Genomic DNA, 19,002 nt, shown 5'->3' with positions numbered 1-19,002 from the left:
TGGCATCACAAATTTAAATGCTAATAAAAATCCATGCAAGTGTTAGAAATAACATGAGTGAATTTCTATATAATCTGAGAATGGGGAAAACTTTTTCCATAAAAGTAAGAATTACACTGCATTGGAAACAATATCACAAGCAAGTAAGGACAGATGAAAAACTGGGAAAATATTTGCAACTTACATCACAAAGGATTAATAGATTTTATACATGGGACATTTTCAGCATAACAAGGATAACAACCGTAATGAACTGAAATTCATCAATATGTTCAAATTCATATGAATTCATAATACTTACTACAAAATACTTTTGGTCACCTTATAAGAGTGCTAGTGAACCAACTAATTTTTAAAACTGATAAATAAAGGGAAAGAATCAAGCATCTGTTTGTTTTTCTTATACAAACTGTACATCTAATAAATAATTGGTTCATGAGAGGAGATTTCTCTATAAGAAGACTTCAGGTAATAAATAAAAGAATGATAGAATTTGAGCATCACTCTTTGTCAACCCACAAAGAATTAATGGATCTAGGCAATACTTATCAATGGTGCTTAACATCACACAACCAGATATTATGTACCTCTGATGTAACTATGCAATATCATCTATGAAATACTAAAAAATAAAAACAAAATGTTAATGTGATCAAATCTCTATACCTAACTAAATAGTGAAAGGGGAACATGGAGATACCAAGGGATATAGGAGCAAAATCCAGGCTGTGGGTAATTTTACAGGATAAAGAGCCAAATTTATTTAACAAATATTTTGGAAAAGAAAAATAAGAAATATAAAACAACCTTCAGATTAAAAGAGAGTTTTGGGGCGTCCGGCTCTCTGCTCAGCGGGGAATCTGCTTCTCCCTCTCCCTCTGTCCCTCCCCTCCCCACACTGATCTCTTTCTCTCTCTCTCTCAAATAAATAAATAAAATCTTTAAAAAAAAATAAAAGAGAGTTTTCCAATGATCACAATACTTGGAGTTTATTCGAATCCAGTTTAAATAACCAAAATATAAAAATAACAACTATAAGGCCAACTGGGTATTTCATGGTATTAAGAATTTACTAGTTATTTTTAGTTCTGATAGTGGTATCATGGCTATATATATATATATATATATATATATACACACACACACACACACACACACATATATATACACATCATCTTTAGCTTTTAAAGAATCATTCTAAAATAAGTGAGATATTTTGGAATTGTTTAATCTGGGAGGTGGTAGTTGCTAAGGGTTTAAATGAAACAAGACTGTGAGTTAATAATGATTGAAGTTGCATGTTCACTACATGGGAGCTCATTATACTATTCTATATAATTTTGCGTGTTTGAAATTTTCCACAATTAGAGGTTTTAAAATCTTTTCATGAATCATCTGAAATCATCTCGAGTATTGCCAGCTTTATGTAACACAGTCTGAGAAAAACTAATCCCTCTCTCTCCAGATTCACTGCTATTATCCTCTAATTCAGGGACTGTAAAACTCTGGCCTGTGGGTCGAATCTGGCGGCTATTTTTGTAATCAAGTGCTACGGGAACACAGCCAGGCCCCTCCGCTTACATACCATCTAGAGGTGCTTTCCTGCTACAGCAGAGTCGAACGGTTTTGACAGAGGCTGTACGGGCGGTATGGTCAAAGCCTAAAACATCTGCTGTGCGGTCCGTCAGGGTCGCCCGCTCCAACTCTGACGCCCCAGTCCTCATCCATTGTTCTCTGAAGATCTCGGTATCCAGATTGCAATCCGGATACAATCCCCAGCGCTTTCAGTTACCATGGCGTTGCCCTATCCACTACCTGCCCCTCAGTCTGCCACTGTTATCCCCACTGTCTCCACTCCATTTCTGCCGTCCACTTTCACGATCGTGTTTGGACCTTCTGTGCCACACGTAATTGCTCCACCTACAAAATCACGACGAACCTACAAACACTCCTGCTGGCTGTTTTGTGCAACTAATTTTGCCTCAACTGTTCTTTGTCCTCAGTGAGTCTTTAAATGAGTTGATCTCTACATTCTCCCAATCCCTCAGCTTTCTTTGCTTTGCTTCCCTCATTACCTAGCTAAAGTTCTACAGTCCATCATTTCAGTAACATTCTTGCTAATCCCAAATCCCTTGGCTCTTCCCGTCCCCCCACCCCCATCCCCCATTAATATACAGGGAATCCAATAGTGAACTCCAACTACCTACTTTTTAATGCCCAGAACCAAGCAGCCGAGCACTACTGGTGAAAGCAAATTGTCTTCACTACAACTTCTTACCATACTCAAATGTATATTCAACACTAACTGAAAATTCAAACATATTTACCTAGTGAACTCATTTTCCCTCTATACATAGAAGCTATTTCAAACTTTCTTCAATCTCTTTTCTGAAGCCTCCTCCCTCTCTCTACCTGAAGATGACTTTGTTTCCTATTTTTTAATTAATTAATTAATTAATTTTTAAAGATTTATTTATTTATTTGAAAGAGAGAGAAAGAGAACAAGCAGGAGGGGCAGCGGGAGAGGGAGTATCCCAAGTGGACTCCGCACCAAACCAGAGCCGGATGCGGGGGCTCCATCTCATGACCCTGAGATCACAACCTGAGCCAAAACCAAGAGGTGGACGCTTAACCAACTGCGCCACCCAGGTGCCCCATGTTTCCTATTTTAGAGAAAATAGAAAAGAGCATTGCCCTCGTCATATGCACTTATTCCAATTTCCTTCTCTCCTGTTATATAATTTTTGAAAACTGTCCTTTTGTCCAATTTCAGGATACCCATAGTACTAATGTTCTAGATCTCATTGCCCCTATATTCTCAGAAACCTTAGTTTATTTATTGTACCTTCTCTATGGTGTATTTAACTACTCTCTTTCAACTCTGACTTGGTTTTGAAGCTTAGCCAAGCATCTTGCATTAATTAAAACCACCCCACTACCTGCACAACACCGATGCAAACCCTCATTTGAGCACTCATACCCTTCCCCTTACTCCTGACGGATTTCTTAGAAGTTGTGTCGACATTTGGTGTCTCCATTTCCTTGCCTCTTACTCACTCCTCTGCTCCCCCCGAGTCTGACTTCCATCTCTCTTCCGTGCCACAGAAACAGCTTCTGTTAAGGTGATCAATAACATCCTTTTCCTAAATACAATCCAATAACCATGTTGTCCTCTCAGAAACATCAGAATTGATAGCTACTCCTTTCACAAAATACTATCATTCTAGTTCTTTTGTGAGCCAATTTCTCTCCTGCTGATTCTTTCGTCTCTCTTCTAAATCCTTTGAAGATTTATCTTTTGCCATCTGTCTTAGTTGAAGGGTCACATCGCTTTTCTCACTGGATTTTCTCTGCCTACGTGATCTCTTCCACTCCCAAAACCTCAGTTAGCATACACTCATATAGCTCACCAATTTGTATCTTCAGCTTAAACCTCTCTTCTAGAACAGGAATTGTATATCTACCTATTTCCTTGACATCTCCTGAATGTGTCAACTTCCTGTCTAACTCGACATGTACAAAATAAAATTCAGTCAAACTCCAAACAATCCCTACACGATCGGGTTGTCCTTCAGTTCTTCCTAATACGATGAGTCATTCCCCCATTTTTTTCCTGTTCCACACATTTGAAACCAGAGCATCATTCTTGATACATGCTTTATACTGTGCCTCATTCCACATGTGCAGTCCATCACCAAATCCTGTAGGGTGAATCTCCTAATTTGAACACTCCTCCCCAGGTACCTCTGTGTCACTCTACTCAATGTTACTAGCATCTCTCACTTAGATTTCTGTCCTCTCTTAACTGATCTGCATTATCCTCTCTACCTTTTTTCAATTCATTCTCTACACTTTTGCCACAAAGATCTTTTTGGAATGCAAAATTAAAAAAAAAAAATCAACAACCACCTTCCAATTAGTTTCCACAGTTCCTAGGATAAAGATAAAATTTAATTGGACTACTCAATCTCTCTAGCCTCTTCTTCAAAGGCTTCCCTTTCAATCCTTTTGCTCAAGCCATAATACCTCTGAAAACCCCCCACAGTTGCAGTATCTCCTTACCACCACAGAGCCTTTACACATCCTGTTTTGTGTAAAGTTGTCTTCCCCATATTTACCTGGTTAACTCCTGCTCAAGCATCACTTCCCCAGGAAACCCTTCTTGATTTTCCTATTATATCCTCTCAAAACACTACTTTCTTACTGCAAGAGCACTTCTCACTGTTGCCATTTGGCCCCCCCTTTTTTTTGCTTATTTGGTTATTTTGTCTCTTCCCATAGGACTTTATGATTCCTGATGACAGAATCATGTCTGTATTGCATCCCTGGTGCCTAGCACCCATAAGCACTCAAAAATATTTTTTGGATAAAGATTGAATACAAGAATTTAAGAAGAGCTAGCATTTAAGTTCAAGAACAAACTATGCTATAAAAAGACACATAGAACAATGAAACAGAGAGCCCAGAAACAAACCTACATATAGGATCAATTAATTTATAACAATATTATTATGAAAGGAGCCAAGAATATGCAATGGGGAAAGGATAGGCTCTTTGATAAATGATGTTGGGGAACCTGGATAGCTGTATGCAAAAGAATGAAACTGGACTCCTGTCTCCCACCATACATAAAGATCAAATCAAAATGGATTAAAACATAAAACCCCAAACCATAACACCTGTAAAAGAAAACATAGGGGCAATGATTTTTTGGCCTTGGCAATGGTTTTTTGGATTTGACACCAAAAGCAAATGCAAAAAAAGCAAAAATAAGCAATGGGACTGCATCAAACTAAAAAGCTTCTTCCCAGCAAAGGAAAACATCAATAAAATGAAAAGGCAATCTATGGAATGGGAGAAAATATTTATAAATCACATATCTGATACGGGGTTAATATCCAAAATATACAAACAAGTCATACAACTCAACAACAACAACAAAACAATCTAATTTAAAAATGGCCAGAGAAATTGATTAGATATTTTTCCAGATAAGACATCCAAATATCCAATAGGCAAGGAAAACCGCTCCCCCCCCATCACTAATCATCAGGGAAATGCAAATCAAAACCACAATTAGATATCACCTCACACCTGTTAAAATGGCTATTATCAAAAAGATAAGATAACAAATATTTGGAAAAGATATGGAGAAAAGGCAGCACTTGTGCATGGTTGGTGGAAATGTAAATTGGTACAGCCACTCTGGAAAACAGTATGGAGGTCCTCAGAAAGTTAAAAATAGAACTATCAGGGCAGCTCAGTCAGTTAAGCTTCCCGCTCTTGGTTTTGGCTCAGGTCATGATCTCATGGGTGGTGGGATTGAGCCCAGCCTCGGGCTCCTCACTCAGTGAGGAGTCTGCTTGAAGATTCTCTCTTTCTCTCTCTCTCTCAAATAAATAAATAAAATCTTAAAAATAAAATTATTAAAATAAATAAAATTAGAACTACCATATGATCCAGCATTTCCACTTCTGGGTATATATCTAAAGGAAATAAAATCACTATCTTGAAAAGATATATGCATCCCCATGTTCACTGCAGCACTATTTACAATAGCTAAGACATAGAAACAACCCAAGTGTCCACTGATGGACGAATGGACAAAGAAAACATTCTAATATACGAGGAAATATTATTCATTCATAAAAAAGAAGGGAATCCTGCCATTTGTGACAACATGGATGGACCTTGAGGGCATTATGCTACATTAATAAAGAAAGACAAATACTGTATGATTTCATTTGTATGTGGAACTTGAAAAACAAAACAAAATGAACTCATAGATACAGAAAACAGGTTGGCGGTTGCCAGAGGTGGGCATGGGGGTGAAATGGGTGAAGAGGGTCAAAAAGTACAAATTTCCAATTATAAGATAAATAAATTCTGGAGATAAAATATACAGTATGGTGACTAAAGTTAACAATATTGTATCATATGTTTGAAAGTTGCTAAGAGAGTAAATCTTAAAAGTTCTCATCACAAGAAAAAAATTTAACTCTGTGAGGTGATGGATATTAACTAAACTTATTGTGGTGATCATTTCATGATATATATAAGTATCAAATCAACTGTTGTACACCTAAAACAAATACAATGTCATATGTCAGTTATATCTCAATAAAACTGGAAAAGAGTCAAAGAGCAAATTATGCCTCTAGACAGGGTAGTCAAATTATCAAGATTATATTATCCAGATATTATATTCTATTACTAGTAATATAATAGTTCTTTTATTATATTCTATACTACTTCTATTCTCCCTCCTCCTCCTCCTTGTATTACCATTACTTCTTCCCCTCCTATTGCTTCCAATAACAACATTAACAGCCCTCTGAGGCTTTTGTCATGATCTGGGAAATTAAAATCATGTTGCACTTTTATAACAGATATTAGTAACTTCAAATTTTAAAATACATCTGGCAGGATATAAAATCAATGCACAGAAATCAGTTGCATTTCTATACACCAACAACAAGACAGAAGAAAGAGAAATTAAGGAGTTGATCCCACTTACAATTGCACCCAAAACCATAAGATACCTAGGAATAAATCTAACCAAAGAGGCAAAGAATCTGTACTCACAAAACTATAGAATACTCATGAAAGAAATTGAGGAAGACACAAAGAAATGGAAAAATGTATCATGCTCATGGATTGGAAGAACAAATATTGTGAAGATGTCATTGCTACCTAGAGCAATCTACACATTTAATGAAATCCCTATCAAAATACCATCAACTTTTTTTTCACAGAACAGGAACAAATAATCCTAATCTTTGTATGGAACCAGAAAAGACCCCGAATAGCCAGAATAATGTTGAAAAAGAAAAGCAAAGCTTGTGGCATCACAATTCCGGACTTCAAGCTCTATTACAAAGCTGTCATCATCAAGACAGTATGGTACTGGCACAAAAACATTGATCAATGGAACAGAATAGAGAGCCCAGAAATGGACCCTCAACTCTATGGTCAACTAATCTTCAACAAAACAGGAAAGAATGTCCAATGGAAAAGAGACAGTCTCTTCAACAAATGGTGTTGGGAAAATTGGACAGCCACATGCAGAAGAATGAAACTGGACCGTTTCCTTACACCACACACAAAAATAGACCCAAAATGGTTAAAGGACCTACAACTGAGACAGGATTCCATCAAAATCCTAAAGGAGAACACAGGCAGCAACCTCTTTGACCTCAGCCACAGCAACTTCTTCCTAGAAACATCACCAAAGACAAGGGAAGCAATGGCAAAAATGAACTATTGGAACTTCATCAAGATAAAAAGCTTTTGCAGAGCAAAAGAAACAGTCCACAAAACCAAAAGACAACCGACAGAATGGGAGAAGATATTTGCAAATGACATATCAGATAATGGGCTAGTATCCAAAAGCTATAAAGAACTTCTTAAGCTCAACACCCAAAGAACAACTAATCCAATCAAGAAATGGGCAGAAGACATGAACAGACATTTCTGCAAAGAAGACATCCAAATGGCCAAGAGACACATGGAAAAGTGCTCAGCATCACTCGGCATCAGGGAAATACAAATCAAAACCTCAATGAGATATCACCTCATACCAGTCAGAATGGCTAAAATTAACAAGTCAGGAAATGACAGATGTTGGCGAGGATGCGGAGAAAGGGGAACCCTCCTACACTGTTGGTGGGAATGCAAGCTGGTGCAGCCACTCTGGAAAACAGCATAGAGGTTCCTCAAAAAGTTGAAAATAGAGATACCCTATGACCCAGCAATTGCACTACTGGGTATTTACCCCAAAGATACAAATGTAGGGATCCGAAGGGGCACATGCACCCTGATGTTTATAGCAGCAATGTCCACAATAGCCAAACTATGGAAAGAGCCAAGCTGTCCATCGACAGATGAATGGATAAAGAAGATGTGGTATATATATACAATGGAATATTATGCGGCCATCAAAAGGAATGAAATCTTGCCATCTGCAATGACGTGGATGGAACTGGAGGGTGTTATGCTGAGCAAAATAAGTCAATCAGAGAAAGACATGTGTCATATGACCTCACTGATATGAGGAATTCTTAATCTCAGGAAACAAACTGAGGGTTGCTGGAGTGGTGGGGGCTGGGAGGGATGGGGTGGCTGGGTGATAGACATTGGGGAGGGTATGTGCTATGGTGAGCGCTGTGAATTGTGCAAGACTGTTGAATCACAGATCTGTACCTCTGAAACAAATAATGCAATATATGTTAAAAAAAAAAAAAAAAGAAGACAGCAGGAGGGGAAGAATGAAGGGGGGGAAATTGGAGGGGGAGACGAACCATGAGAGACGATGGACTCTGAAAAACAAACTGAGGGTTCAAGAGGGGAGGGGGATGGGAGGATGGGTTAGCCTGGTGATGGGTATTAAAGAGGGCACGTTCTGCATGGAGCACTGGGTGTTATACGCAAACAATGAATCATGGAACACTACATCAAAAACTAATGATGTAATGTATGGTGATTAACATAACGTAATAATAAAAAAATGTTAAATACATCAAAAATCATACAGTCTCAGGCACTTATATAAGAAAACAAAATCCAGGAAATCTGGATTAAATACAGCAACTAAGGGCTTAACTCAGAAAACTGCTTTTCTTGGGATAACTTGAAAGCTAACCCAGGAGGAAACCCTGTCAGGTGAAAATGAAAAAGAAGCAAATGCCCAACTGTTCATTGTAATTTCTACCCTCATCCACAGCCTCAGAGCACTAGCTCACACAGAGGAACAAAATATTGTGAAAAGAGAACAGAATCCACTCTCAGGCCTTCCAGGAACATGAGGACAGAATTTAGACATACACTGTTTTGTGAACAGACAGGGAAGAGAATGGCTCAGAAGACAACAGAAAGGAGACAAGAGGTCCCAATGCCTGTGGTCCTTCAGATTTTCATATTTAGATTCTTCTACACCATCTCAATTTGCTTTTGTTCATGTGCTTCATAAGTGTTTACACTTTGTGTGTGCTTTGCTTACCCAACCAGCTTATGAACACGAAGACCTCCAGGAATGTACAAGGGAAATGGCACAAGTGAGAGAAGAAGTGAGTGAAGATCAAAGGAATACCGGGGGAAAAGATGTGTCATTGGTGGGGATGTGACAGGGCTTTTGACTGGCAATTGCCTCATCTGAGTTAAGTGTCTACCCCTTCACTCTCTACCAGGCTTACACTTTTGGTCACTCTGTAATGACTTTGTACTCAGTACACAATATCAGAACTATTTCTTTAACATTGAGGCTATTTTTTTTTTTTTCCAAATCTGGTCCAGCTGACTGACAGCAAAGAAGACTGGGAAATTTCCAACCACAAAGCATGTAGACATGGCTTCTGCCTCTACAGAGATTTGCAGTTTTTAGTAGCTACAAATTTGGCTTCTTTGAGTTGCCCTTTATTTTAAGAAATATGCTTTACTTAAAGGCAACACCACTCTCCTTTCAGGGTAACATACTACCGCTTCTCCAGCGCTGTCCTCATGTTGAGCTATCCCATATCCCTTATTTCCTATAGGGTACATCAATCCATGTTGCCAATTCTCGATGGGGTGGGCTTTAGATCCTCAGAGATGCAATAGTACAGTTTATAGATTTAGGCAGAAGGTACAAAATCTTTATCTAAAGCCAAGGTCAATGTGTACTTGTGCTAATGTATGTTCAATGTTCCATTGGGTTCTAAATTAGGCAAATATAAAAAGAGAGGGAGGAGGACCCATTTTAAATAAGAACTGATAAATAGAGTTCACTCATTATTGTTATTACTCTTCTTAATGAAAACTACCCTTTTCCAAACTCTGACTCTCTGGCAGGAACTATGCTAAGTGCTTTACACAAATTATCCCATTTAATCATCAAAATAATGGTACCTGTAAAGTCGGTACTATAATTATCCATATTTGCTATATAAGAAAACAAAGGCTTAGAGACTTGAAATAACTTGACAAAGATGATATATAGTAAACAACAGAGCCAACACTCAAATCCAGGCTACCTGACTCCAAAGTATGTGTAGCGAAGCATTGTTCTACACAGGTCTCCTCATTTCTGTTCGTTCAACCCCACCCCACACCATCCCCAATTTGAACTCAAGTGTTTCTTTTTTCCTGGAAAACAGCAATGGGAATAGGGCATCGTAAAGTAGTGGTGGAGGAGCTCCTGGTTTCCAGGTGGACTGTTCCAACACCATGGTCTTATCTCTTGATAAGAAATGGAGATGAGGTAATAAATCCATCCCTGTTGCCTGTCCTGGGCAGTTCCGTGCTCAGGCCTCTTTTAGCACAGCCTTCATGAGTTAATTTTTGTTGTTTTTCCTCTTACATTACCAGGCCACTTTGCCCCTGCGTTAAGGACATTTCATTTCCAGTGCATTTTCCATTTGTTGGCTTTCATTTTCATTCTTTTCCATTAGTATAAATGGAAATCATTTACTGTAGGACCAACTAATTTAGGGTAGGCATTATTATCATCATTTTCCAGATGGGCTCAGAGAATGTACATGACAGGCCCTAGGTGAAATTTATTTCTGGCCAGAAAGGAGCTAGAACTTAAGCCTAGGATTCCTGCCTCCAAATGCAGCTCTCCAAGGCCCATATGTGTGAATGCTACATGTCTAGCAACTTCCTTGGTACCTTTCCCTGCCCAATACTAAATACACCATATATCCAAAGCCACTTGCATATATCCCCCCACAAACCTGCTCTGCTCCCTCTGCCTTCAGTGAATGGCACCTCCTCCCATGTCACCTTAAATTTTTTTCTCCCCTTCACTCATACTACCATTGTCCTATATCCATTCTATTAGCAAGTCACACCTATGTTATGCCCGAAGCATTTGATTTGTCGTTTCTTTCCATGTCTACCCAAACTACCACTCTGTCTCCTCTGGGCTACTGGAACTGTCTCCTAGCTCACGCCCACCTTTTCCTTCCTGCCCATTTTTGTTCCATTCTCCTACTGAAGCTGGCATGATCGTTTTCTGACACAAGTACAACCGGGCTATAAATGTCGTGCCATCCTTTTGTTGCGAACACTTCAATGTCTTCCTACAGTCTTAGATAAAAAGCAAACCTTCAAATATGGCTGACAAGATCTGACACAATCTGGTCCTTGCCATGTCTCCCACCTCCTCCCTTCACCTCTGTGCCGCAGACTGCTGGCATTGTCCCATGTCCTCAAACACGACTAAGCCCCTCTCACAAGCTCTTCCCTCTCCCTGGATCACTCACAAACCTCCCAGCTCCTAAATGGTGTTAATGTCTACCCCTTCTTCAGACCTCCGCTCGGGTGTTGCCTTCTCAGGGTCAGTTTCCCTGGCCTCTATTACATGCTCTTTCAAGACCATTACCACTTATCCTTACCACTTATCACTGTTGCACTTTTACATTTATTTGTGGAATTATTTGATTAATTCCTGTCTTTCTTTCCAGGCAATACCTCTTTCTGCTCAACCTCTGTGTACTTAGCACCACATCTAGCACATGGTTGGCTCAAAATACGTATCTGTCAAATGACTGAGAGCTGAATGAAAGGGTGTGCTCCTTTCCCTCTACAGTTATGCTTACCATTTGTCTGAATGAGTAGGTTGTAGATTTTAGTCCGAACACCCTCCGGATACAGAGTAAAGCCACACTCATACTTCCCAGTGAGTGAGGAGGACACGTTCTTTAAGTGCAGAGTCCACGTTGACACATTTCTGGAAGTTTCTGTGAAAGTCACCAGTGACTCACAGGGACCGCCATTAGCACAGTGCAAGCCATACTGCGGATGATAAAGGGCAATCAGATCCAATTTATCAGTGACCTTGGACCATTGTATCTGCACCAAGAAGCCTTTCTTCCATGTTTGACAGGTCAGGTTGACATCAGAGCCAGGGAAAGCATAGATGTCTTCTGTATTGGATGTTTTTTCCCATACTCCTGAAAAGGAAGGACATGAGCCATTAGTTTACATGATTCATGTGGGATGACTCTTATTTAAAAACCTTGGTCACTTTGGTGAGGTGAGGGAGCAACTGAGGAACTTTCTCTCTGGCTGCCTTACGTGTAGGAGGGAGCCTGTGCACAGTCCCAATAGAGAAGCAGAGACTCAGTACAAATGAGGAGGCATTTGCTTAAGGACACTAGAGAGATATTCCTCTCTTTGTCTGTTGGGCTGTCCAAAGGATAACTACCTGTGAATCAAATTAAGCCTATCTAGAAACTGAAGCCCACCAGCAAACTTATTATGACAACTATTTTTACAATGAATATAACTGACTTTTTTTTTTTTGGTTTTATGAACCAACAGCTGCATATAACACACCAGTAATATTTTCTGAAACAGAAAAAATAACTGATATGTGTATAGCTGTTTTTAAAAATCTATGTTCACAAGAGGTTTTTCTATAGACTATTTTATTTAATCCTCACATACCACAGAATGATGTTGTTAACATTCTATCAAAGAGGAAACTGAGGCACAGCATGATTAAATGACCAGCTTCAAGTCACACCTCAGTAAAAGAACATGTACTTGGTTGCCTAAAGTCCATGCTCTTTCTCTAACCTTCATTAACATCCAAACTGCCTCCCAAATTGGTTGAGAAGAGTAAGAAATTTGACATTCACTATGGAGCTCAAAAAGACCTTCGTGTCCATGCAGTTAGGGCTCCTAAGGGGAGGACGGGAGAAAATACCTGAGGTAGACTTTCCACTAAAGAAAAACTATGGTCACCATCGTCCATCATCAACACTTTGAACTCTGAGACACAAAAGAAGAAGATTCTCTCCCATCATCTCTCTGACCACATGGTACAAGGCACTTAAAATATGTTAAGCATTGAGCCTTTGACATGCCTTCAATAGTGGAGGCCTCAATTTTCGCGTTAATGGAACACTGTTCCAGGAATGATATATTATTATGACAAGTACCACCGAAGCTCACAAAGGAAAAAGATAAAAAGATGACAAGCAATGGAGAAGAAACAAGGCTCTCTAAGGTACTTGACAAATGGGAATTATTACACTTTTATGGATTCAAAAGTTTGGGTAGGCAGAGGTTAGTACAGTTTAATGTCTCTCCCTGTACGCTTTCCTTCACCTGGTAATATGCCTCTGATTCTATCCACAGCATTGGGTTCCAAAGTCTCCTTTAATTTAGAAATTCTCCTTAAAACCTTTGTAGCTCTATCTGTAAAGCATAGTTAATTCTTCAGACACTCAGGCTTCCTATAATTCCCCCAGGCTATGGAATGCAGAACTAATCTTTCCTCCCGCTATTTTTAAATAGGCCCTGAAGGCACCGGTTGTAAGGCCCCTACTCTGTCTTCCAGGTCCATACCTACACATGCCTCATTAAAATTCAACATATGTTCAACTCCCAAAGACATTCATATCTGGAGGAGTAATGCTTGTTATATACAAAAGAAAAAGGATGCTCGAGAGAGAAAAAGTTGAGCAAGGATCCCGCAGCACTGATGGGCTTTGTGATTTTTTTAGTATTCCGGAGTTGTTCTGACGACCATGTGGGGAGCATTTCATTTCCAAGAAGCACAATTTCCCAGTTACTCCAGAGATCCTCTTAGGAATGAAATGGGTGAAAAAGTCTCAGAGCAGTGGCACAAACCACTCATTCTCTTCTCGTTTTTAGTGTTCGTTAGTAATCATTTCTAGACTCTAACATCTCTCCGATAGCTGCCACTTAAATTTGTAACTGAAAACCTTAGCAACGATCTGCCTTCGGTGATCAATGTCAGCAGTAGTCACTCGCATTTTAAACGAACAGAGGCCCCCCCTCGCCCCTAAAGCTGCCGATTTGACAAGAGAAGACAACTGGAAGCCTTACCCGTGATGAAATGTATCTGGATGATGGAACAGACAGCACAGTAGGTCCATTTTTTCTCCATAGTCTCCTGAAGGCCTTATACCAGCATCTCCATAATCACGGAAGTCAACTGATGCCTTGAAGCAAACTCCAGCTACCCTATTTGTGCAGGAAAACCCCAAACCTACTGCACGCCTGGGTCTGTTTATCACTTGGCAAGACCCCAGGAAATGAAACGTAGACAGGAAAGTAATGTGGTTCAGAGCTAAGTATAACCTTCACCAGAACGATGTTACAATTGTTCTCTGAAATTTTGTGTATCACCTTCGTTAAAAGACTTCTCAGGATCCAAAGATTCTCTCCTTCAGGATCTCTGTGTCAGTCATGCTGCTTCTAAAATCCAAACAAAGGAAATCATGCAGAGCGATTCATAATGTGCTTTTTATACATTTCTTTTCAAGAACACGAAGTCATTTAACAAACGTGAGCTTCGTGTCTTTCATAACAGTTTTTCTGTTCACTTCTAAAATACGTTTTCCTTCCAGAATGGCTCCCGGGTGAAAGAACAAAGAATTAACACATTTAATTTTAATAAAATCTGAAAAGTAACGGAGGGTAACATCAGCTATCAAACCGAATTTTATTGTCACCCCTAATGCAGGAAAGCCCACATTTCCTGGGCGGGGGCGGGGGCGGGGGCGGGGGCGGGGTGGTGTTGAGAAGGGAGGGCTCCTTTTCCACCCCCTGTCTGGGCTAGGCTGGAGGTCAGGCAGGGAAATCTCCCACCCTACCAGCCAGAGGATTTTTTTTTTCTGACACCAGAAGAACTTGTCTGTGCCCCAGCCAAAAACCAGACAGAGTAAGGCTGAAATAATCTGAATTCCAAAGGCAGAGAACCTCCTACTCCAGCCAGCTACCAGGCCTGTGATATCTGCCCCATTACTTCCATTTACAGAGGACTGAGACTGGGGTTTAGGGAAGCGACTCCTAGTATATGATGACTTCCCTGCCAGGTAAGATGTCACAAAGTGGTTTTCCAGCTTGAGATAAAATAACCTTCCAAACTTAAGAGAACAAGCATTAGGCTGAGGACTACAGCATAGGGTTGATGGACAAAGAATAAAACCAAATAAATAAACATGTTTACAGGTAACCATATGAACAATTGGTGAAACATCCCATGACCCTAATTTCACTACTACCATCAAGGCCCCAGCCAGCAAGCCTGAAGACAAACAAGAAGGCTGAGCTGTATTCCTGAGGTGGTAGTTCTTTTGGGGTCACCGGGAGATAATTCTGGCCACGTTGTCATCACATATATTGTCATGACATCATGATATCCTGACCTATCATGCAGATACTGATCTGTCCCTGTACGAGGACTTGGGATTGGAATATGGATGATGCATAAGGCATCACCTTTGCCATTTAGAAGACCAGAATTTAGCTGGGGGAACAGAGATTTGCATGTGGTGAAACAGGGGTTCCATCCTGGATGTCCAGGCTACCCTCTACCCTCGACACCAGGCTACCCCCTGTGGCACCACTGTGAACACCTGCCATGACAACTGTCATACCAATTCCTCACTACAAAGCTCATGATGTTTCTTGCAAAGGCCAGAAGATGGAGTTACTTATTTCCTGGCTCAGGGCTCCCCAGACCTTTAGTCCCATCCCCATCCCTACTTCCACACTTAGTTTCAGATCCCTGGGGGTGTTGGGTCAGGTGGTGTTGACAGGGATGCTTTCAGGGAGGCTGGGGAGTGCGAAGACTTAGACTGAAAGGAGACCTCACTGCTCTGACTGCCTTCGTCTCTTCCCCTTTACCCCTGGAAATTCTAGTAAATCACAATGATGGAGAATAGTGGCAAACGTAGGCTAAGAGATCCTGATCAGCAGGTTGGTGTTCCCATTCCGCTGGGACACATGACAAGCCTGGGAAAGGATTTCAGTCACCTCACTCCACCTGTCCTATTAAGAGGATTTACCTACATGAAATACATAAAAATCTAAACTTATCGAATTCTCTAAGAACAATACCTCCTCTTGAAGCAGTTAGTGGTCTCCTGTCTCCTAGTGCTTTAAACTAAAACATCTTTAAAAAAAAAAAAAAAAATCCCTCAAATTCAGAATAAGGGAAAACATCACTTATTTTCCAGAGCTACAGACACTTGGAATCCTTGCCTTCCATTGCGGTCGGGCTGCCCAAGGCACCCACTCAGGGGCTGCTGGGCAAACCTGCCCTCTCGGGGTGTGACTTAGAGCTTGGTTCGTGGGTTTTAGAGCTAGAAACCTCGGTGGCCCGGAGTCGTCAGATTTGACTCGTTTTCCTTTGGGTTTCACCCAGGCTCTAAGAGAAGAAAACATTTCCGATGCCCACAGAATATTAATGGAGCGCACCTGGTGTCCTACGGGCGGCAAGCCCCGCGCAACAAGCCCCGCGCGACAGCCCCTCCATGGCCGCCTGCATGCAGCAGGTGGCAGCAACGCCCTGCGGACCGGCACTGCTCTCCCAGGTGATGGGACCTTCCCCCGTGGCTTTTCAATTCCAGTAACACTTTCTAAAGGCTCTTTGAGCGTGGGGATAGGCATTCTCTGTACTTAAAAATAACTCCTCTGTGGAAGTCTTGAAAATCTCTATTATCCTCCCTGCTCACCAAATCCCAATTGCACAGCATTTCTTCTGCCTCAGATTAGAGTCCGCTGCATATAAAGAGAAAACAGAAGCCGTCAGTTTCACACACAAAAAGAAATCTTGAACTTCTTGAACTTCAGAGGCAAATTCAATTATTTACAAAGAGAAGCAGGGGCACGCATTATTTCTGCTGGAGGCAAGCCGTAATTGTGTGTTTTGAGCAAACTTTTTAAATGCTTCATCTAAACACTGACCCTCAATGAGAAAAGGACATTTTCAGAAGTAGGAAGTTGAGCAAAAGGTAAACTTACTTTTGTGGTTTCCATAGAGGTTAACTCAGGTACTGATTTGTGTTGGGTTTTATTCTTTAATTATTATATATAAAAATTCAAATGTGGAGTGTTATACCTTTGTACATGTTTCTCTCCCCAAATGCTTAGAAAACATGCTGTTTTAAAGAGGGCACATACTGAATGGAGCACTGGGTGTTATGCGCAAACAATGAATCATGGAACACTACATCAAAAACTAATGATGTAATGTATGGTGATTAACGTAACATAAAATTAAAAAAAAGAAAAAATGCTGTTTAATGTTTCAATTAATCAAGAGATATTTATTGAGTGCCAACTCTTAAGGGATTACTGAAGAGGCATAGTTTTAGGTGATTTTACTTATTTATTTTTGAGCAAGAGAGTGGGCATGCATACAAGCAGAGGGAGGGCCAGAGGGAGAGAGAGAGAATCTCAAGCAGACCAGAGGCCAGTAAAGAGTCCTGTGCAGGGCTTGATCTCAGGACCCTGAGATCATGACCTGAGCTGAAATCAAGAGTCAGACCGACTAAGCCACTCAGGTGCACCAGTTTTAGGTGATTTTAAAATGCAAATGATAAAACACAACTCTTGTTCTTATGGCACTTATTATTTTGCTAAAGAGAAACATCCATGCACACCATAAAGGAGTCAAGAAACATAAGGCACAGAACTAAATGAGTAGGTAGCCCAGGATTTTAGGAAAGGAGGAGATGTAGGGATCAAGTCAGTGGGGAACCTAAACTTGGCTTCATATTGTAAAGGCGAGTCTGGTGGAAACCACAAGGTACGTCATTCCAGGCAGAGGAAACAGTAAGAGCCATCAGTTGGAACTGCTGAAGTTCAAGGCCAACTCAGTGAGTCAGTTGTTATCATGGAACAGAGGCTTTATGGAGGTGCTTGGAGCCAGACAAAGCTGTCCAAGGGGTAAGATTAGATTATGGAGGGCTTTGAATTCCGAGCTATAGATTTTTTCTTCATGTCAGAGAGAGTTACAGGTTTTCAACAAAAGAGTAACATATATAAAATAACATCTTAGAAAGACAAATTGGGTGGACTTGTGAATAAAATAAGGTGGAGGAAAGAGAGGAGGAAGACCTGTTTGGGGTCTTATATTTCCTTAAGCAGCAGAGGACAAGAGTCCACTGACTGGTTATAGATGAGGGTGACGGGGGCATGGACGTTACAAAGAAAGGGGAGATAAGGCTTGGTGTCCAACTGGACATGGAGTCAAAATCTGCTGGAAAGTTTCATGCATCAGAATGAGGAGAAAAGAAAAACTGTAGTAGATGTAAGGGCTGTAAAACCACGAAGAAGTGTCATGGATTAAGTGTAATGAGTCCCTGCTGGAAGAACCACCCTACCCAAGGAGCAGTTGGCAAGGGATCACTGGACTTTGGATGGAAAGGGAGGTTTAGCCTGTTAGGGTACAGGTAGAGGCCCTGCCTTCATAAGAATCAAGTTCCCCTTTTCGGTTTTCACTCAGATTTTATGAGATTTAAGAATTACCCTCTAATGGGAGAGAAAGAATTTCATGACACTTTCAGCAGATAGCAATCTATTTTATCACCATCATTTCCACCATGCTCAATGCCATCCATTAAAGACTGATTTTAATGTAATACATTTTTCCAGTGACAACATCAATATCTGTTCATTACCAGAATGCATTTATAAAAGGTTAACAAAGAAAATAAAAATCAGCTGGAATCCTAACCACCCACAGACAACGAGTACTTATATTTTGTCTTACATCTCTTTGGACTTTTACATAAATATGTATGAATGAGGAAAATTGATTTTTACTGTGTTTACCACATGCGCTCCAGCCTGTCCCTTTTGTTTTACTTCATAATATATTGCAGACATATACACGTTATAAAACAAAGATAAACTTCCTTCTTTTGAAGTAGTTGCATGGTATTTTATTGTATAGATGTATAAAATATAATTTTTAAGTAAAATAATTATAAAATATCTACCTAATGTTTTACTTTAAGAAATAGGACTTAAAAATTCAATTGAATAATTATAGTTAGTAACCTTTGAACATTTTCCGGTGGCAAGCTAAAATAAGGAAAGAGAAAAAGAGTGACCGACAGGAGAGAGAGCTTGGTTTTGCCAAAGCCCTGGGAAGCTAATGCTAGCTCACTCATAATTAAATAATGTTGATTTTTGCAGGAATACATTTTAAAAACTATTAAGATTACTAGGATTAATATAGAATAAAAGAAATCTTCT

General features: G+C 40.1%; 1 protein-coding gene across 6 annotated transcripts in view; it reads right to left on the bottom strand.

The window, feature by feature from the left end:
- CD96 (CD96 molecule) overlaps positions 1 to 16,356 on the bottom strand; it is a 101,485-nt gene extending 85,129 nt beyond the window's left edge. For 3 of the 6 annotated variants that reach the window (XM_078065852.1, XM_078065842.1, XM_078065848.1), the window contains exons 1-3: positions 16,216 to 16,356; positions 13,837 to 14,208; positions 11,577 to 11,930 (exon numbers count right to left, since the gene is read on the bottom strand). In XM_078065852.1, coding sequence (XP_077921978.1) covers positions 11,577 to 11,930; positions 13,837 to 13,897 — 415 coding nt within the window. In that variant the 5' untranslated portion in view covers positions 13,898 to 14,208; positions 16,216 to 16,356. Of the gene's footprint in view, positions 1 to 11,576; positions 11,931 to 13,836; positions 14,213 to 16,215 lie in introns of those variants that run through there. The other 3 variants (XM_078065837.1, XM_078065845.1, XM_078065838.1) reach the window with 2 other exon arrangements.
- Between the last annotated feature and the right edge of the window lie 2,646 nt (positions 16,357 to 19,002).

The sequence above is a fragment of the Halichoerus grypus genome, chromosome 1 (genome assembly GCF_964656455.1).
Source record: "Halichoerus grypus chromosome 1, mHalGry1.hap1.1, whole genome shotgun sequence".
NCBI classification, from domain to species: domain Eukaryota; kingdom Metazoa; phylum Chordata; class Mammalia; order Carnivora; family Phocidae; genus Halichoerus; species Halichoerus grypus.
This window is presented reverse-complemented; position numbering and strand designations above follow the sequence as displayed.